At 45.4% G+C, this 5,322-nt stretch overlaps 1 protein-coding gene across 1 annotated transcript; it reads right to left on the minus strand.

Annotated features, from left to right (window-relative positions):
* Positions 1–782: 782 nt before the first annotated feature.
* LOC121232738 lies at positions 783–5,322 on the minus strand. Its single transcript, XM_041121142.1, is given in 4 exon segments — positions 783–1,763; positions 1,766–2,114; positions 2,116–2,459; positions 5,301–5,322. Coding segments are annotated over 4 exon segments (1,560 nt in total). The 3' UTR covers positions 783–918.

Here is a 5,322-nt window from a genome sequence, read left to right on the forward strand (position 1 = left end):
ATGTCATCAATATACTGATAAACACTGACCCCCTCCTCTGTCTGAATTACTTCTAGCTCCTGCGCTAGCACATGATGAACTAGAGTGGGGGAATGCTTATACCCTTGTGGGAGTCTGGTAAAAGTAAATTGCTGACCCTCCCAAGTAAATGCAAAGCAGTCTTGATCCTCTCTTTGCAGGGGGACCATAAAAAACATATCTTTAACATCCACTGTTGCCATAATCGGGTGGGCTTGTTCCTGGATTGTAGCTATAAACTCAGCAATATTCGGTACCGCAGCTGTCAATGGGCCTTTATTTGCATTAAGTCTGCGATAATCTACAGTCAATCTCCACTTGCCATTAGGTTTTTGCACTGGCCACACCGGGGAGTTAAAAGGAGAATGGGTTGGAATCACGATACCCTGTCCCTTTAAATCCTCTAACACAGGCGCTATTCCCTCTCTGGCCCCCAAGGGTATCGGGTAGGGCTTAGCAGCGGCGCGGCTTTTAACAGACGAATATCTATTGTAAGAGAGCCAAATGACCACCGTCTCCCTTTATTATCAGTCCAGGTCTTTCCCTTTAAAACATCGAGTCCTAAAAGGTTAAGTGGAAACTCCCCCACAACCATTGTCACTGTAGTGGCACTATCTTCTCCTGGCAAACGCAGGCTGACCATTGCTAATGCCTGTGGCTGAACAATGCCGAATGCATCTGCCACAAAAAGCTGCTGTTTGGAGGGTGTAATTCCGCAATTAGCAGTGTCTTTGGTTTTAAAAGCTGAAATCTGAGCTCCGGTATCTACCAAAAAGGTGACCGGGACTTGTCTTGGCCCCACAACGCCTGTAATTAGTAAATCACCGCGGCCTTTTTCAGTGAGCTGTCTAATATACATCCAACCTTCGCCCCCCTGCTCACCACCGAAAGGCGAAGGATCTAGTTTCCTGCCGGCTTTTGGGTGGCATTTGGTTCTGATAAATCAATCAGGGAGGGTGCGCTAAGAGTAGTATTCTCAAAATCCACTTTTCTATTTGCTGATTTATCAGGCCACCCTGTTACCAATTTTTCCAATTTGTCTGTTGGCATCCTGTCCATTAAGTCACGCGGGATCCCCTTCTGGTGTCCCTGCGCCCACAGTATATTACGTTTGTTCGGGATATCTCTTCCCCCCCGCGGTTTAGCAAGGGGTGTTCTCTTCTCACTCCCAGGGCACGGAACTGTTTTTACTTCAGCCCGCCTCAAGCCCCTGGAGTCCGTTTTGGTGGCTGGAGGGTTAACGGGACCATACTTGCACCCGTAATTAATTAATTCCTGGGCCATTTCTCCCCAAGTCCACATTTTCTTATCTGGGGGGCTGCGGTGCTGATCAGGCGTGAATCCTCCTGAAGCAGCCACAACACTCTGGCCCTGGGGCATCGCCTGTATCTTTCCTTGTAATTGTATACCAATTGGTTTCAGAGAATCAGGGAGTCCCCGTATAAGGGGAGTCATTCGCCCAGGATCCACCGACATCATCATCGGGGACTCCTGTGTAGGCTCCAATTTTCGATCATACATCATCTGCAGGCAAGCTGCCTTTTGCACACTCTCCACTAATTGATCAACAGTCCCCGTAATCGCGAGGGGATCCCCCCTCTCCAAGGGGTTCAAACCTCCCGCCCAATAGGCTGCCCGCTGGGTTAAAGACCAGGGGGCACGGTGATTCCCAGTAGTTAAAAACACTCCCGGTCCCCAATACCCTTCCGCCTCCTTTTCACTTAACAGAATCTGGTCCCCCCCGACAATGATACTCTCCACACATACTCTGTTTCTGAATCCTTAGGGGTTCGGCCAAATTCCTTTTTTAGTTTTGCCAACTCAGTGGCAGTATAGGGGACCTCTTTAGTTGTAACTTGGGGGAACTGGTCCTGCTCATCATCATCAATATATTCAGTTTTGACTAAGGGTCGCAATGAAGGCAGCTCCAACTTCTCCACTCTCTCTTTTGCTGCCTGCAGGTCCTTAAAGGGGTAGCCAATTTCTGATCTTGGAGGAATTTCCTCACAGACAGTATCTGCAAGGAGCTGCTCCTTAAGAGCAATTTGCAAATGTTTCACTTGGTTCTTTTCTGCTTCAAGTTGTGCTTTTAATCCCCGCCACTTGTCCCAGAAGGGACTGAACAAGATTTTGGAGGGATTCAATAATTTGAGATTCTGCAGTGAGGCGGCAATCTCTACCCTCTACTGCTGCGGCCAGACTCGCACCAAGAACAGCACAGACAACTGCTTTTCCTTTTCCTGACCGCACTCTAGCATCTTTCTGTAAAGCGACCATCTGATCAACAACGCTCTGCAGATTATACCAATTTCCCTGAGCCCAGTGTACCCTGGGCACAGAGGGTCGTGCTTTATGTTTTTCTAAAAAATCAAACAAAGCTTCTTTCCCCAAAGGGGCAATTTCACTATTGCTCGTCTTGTATAAAGCGGGGAAGAGGTCATCTCACAAAGGCAGCACGTAAAGTTTCAAACACGACACAAGCCCGCAACCCTTATGTTCCTGAGAGGTCTCACGTATTTGGGAAACAGTATGGCACTCTCGTCCTAAGGGATCCTGCCTGTGATGCCACTTTAAATGTCCCGATCCAATGTTGGGGAAGGTTTCGCTACGATCCCAAGAGCGAGATTAAGTCACAAACGAGGTCAAATGCCGTATACCCAAAACAGCTTTTATTATCAAAAGTATCAAAAGTAGAAAATAGTAGCGATAGGATAGAATGGAAGAAAAGGCAGAAATCAAGCAAGCAGTCGGGATAGAGTTGCAAGGATAGTCACCAGCACCATGGATCCAGCAGCATGCCGTTGGTCCTCAGTCTTCAATTCTTCGGTGGTGGGTGCACACCATGGCTTGTCTCCACGGTTTTTTATAGGGCATATTTTGATGATGCATGCACATAGGTACTGTTCATGCACTGTTCACGCGCTCCAGGTTATGTCTATCACATGACCTTTGTGTGATCAACACTAGAAACCAGTATCTTATCTCAAAGACTACAGTTTCTGTGAGAATGGTAGCCTCCACATTCCTGCATGCTTCGTCGGCTTCAGCCCGTTTCCTCCCCTGGATGTCTCAGTGGCCTAGTAATTTGTCCTTATGGACAGAGGAGTGTCCTGCTTAAACAGGCCATCCCAGAGAGAAATGGCTTGAGATAAATAGTTCACAGTTCAGTCTCTCACATCAAAGAATCCTTGAGATGAATGGCTTGAGATGACAGTCCAGTCTCTCACACCTAACAATCTTTGAGACAAACAGCTTGAGATAACTATTCAGTCTCTCACAAAAGCATAGCCAAATCTTGCTTCTCCTTGGGGTGGGTTCAGCTGCAGAGGTACACAGCAGCACAGGGTGCTCTCCACTGCTCAGACAAGGCTTTTCCTTGAGCCACAAAGTGAAGACGTGAAAGTCTAGAACCAACACCTCCAACAGCATACCTGATAACCATGTTTAAAATATCTGCTTTTATAAATCTCAAAATTGTTGGCCACTTCCTCTCACCACCCAGGACCACGCATGGGACTGACACAGGGCTAATGGGATGCTGTTCCCTGCCTTATCAACAACTTCCTGCATGTTCTTGTACTTGCCACACAGGTCAGTGTTTTTAAAGAATACTACACTTCTGGGTGTCCTGCTTGTCATACTCAAGACCTCATTTTCAGGAAAGCTGAGAATCTAATTCTTCCATTCCCTTCAGTCTGATTTAGGGGTGTTGGCTTATGCCTTTACATAATTCTGCATCTTCCCAAAATGCTGTCGGGCTCAATTGTGCTTAACACATTTCAGGCCTGAAAGGAAGTATGTTATTGAAGTACAAAGCATACATAAGTATTATTATTTACAAAGCTGCATTGGAAACACAAAGATCCAGGCGCATCCAATTATTTTAACAGACTGAACACTGAAATACATTTCTTATTAATGTATGCAAACATACAAGAGCCTAAAGATGCTTCTAATTAATTGTCCTGGTTTCAGCTGTGATAGAGTTAATTGTCTTTCTAGTAGCTGGTATAGTGCTATGTTTTTGAGTTTGGTATGAGAAGAATGTTGATAACACTGATGTTCTCAGTTGTTGCTAAGTAATGTTTAGACTAAAGTCAAGGATTTTTCAGCTTCTCATGCCCAGCCAGCAAGAAGGCTGGAGGGGCACAAGAAGCTGGGAGGGAACACAGCCAGGGCTGCTGACCCAAAGTGCCCAATGGGGTATTCCATAACATGTGACATCACATCTAGTATATAAACTGGGGGGAGTGGGGGGGGGGGGTATCACCGCTCGGGGACTAACTGGGTGTCGATTGGCAGGTGGTGAGCAATTACATTGTGCATCATTTGTATATTCCAATCCTTTTATTATTACTGCTGTCATTTTATTAGTGTTATCATTATCATTATTAGTTTCTTCTTTTTCTGTTCTATTAAACTGTTCTTATCTCAACCCACGAGTTTTACTTCTTTTCCTGATTTTCTCCCCCATCCCACTGGGTGGGGGGGAAGTGAGTGAGCGGCTGTGTGGTGCTTAGTTGCTGGCTGGGGTTAAACCACAACATTAATGATTCATCCAGAAGGCCACTACCTTTATCTCTGATGGCCAACCAGCTTTTGACATATTTTCACCCAAGAATATGGAAGATTCCATTCAAAGAAAAAGACATCAGGTGGCTGGAGATTGAACTGGAGGCTGAAGCCACCCAGATGAAGAAATAAAGAGTTAAATAAAGCAAGGAACTGATGTCAGAGGAGAAGGCAGATACAAGACAGGTACAGATGAAGGGCAGGCAACCACCACCTGTAAGGGAAAAGAATAAGAAAAAAAGAAGAATTGATCACAAAGCACTTGAAGAACACACAGCCATGAAAGCGAAGGAGGGACTGGGAGTAACACACAGTAAAAGGGAAGGACCTGAAAGTGTTCATGTAATTATCCTGGCTGTGAGAACAATCTCAGGAAGAGAATTTTCAAAGGGAAAGCAGTCAGTAATGAAAAAATGAGGAGGCAGAGCAAACAAATCAATACATAGGAAATAGAGGAATGAAAAGCACAGGGATAGCAGAAAAGAGCATAGTGCTAGAGGAGAATTTGCAATGAAAGGGACAAGGATGGAAAGCCTATGGAAATAATGCTCAGCAGTAAAAACAGCCTCACTGGCAAGTATCAGGCTTGTTTCCTGCCTCACTATGAACACTGGCAGAGAGGAGGAACGTATATGACAGAAGTGCAGGAGCTTACTCACTTATTTTCAAAGATTTTCTTGTCAAGAACTGTGATCTAGACCTTGACTCACCAATTAATTTTACAGTGGTCAT

The sequence above is a fragment of the Aquila chrysaetos genome, chromosome W (genome assembly GCF_900496995.4).
Source record: "Aquila chrysaetos chrysaetos chromosome W, bAquChr1.4, whole genome shotgun sequence".
Taxonomy (NCBI): domain Eukaryota; kingdom Metazoa; phylum Chordata; class Aves; order Accipitriformes; family Accipitridae; genus Aquila; species Aquila chrysaetos.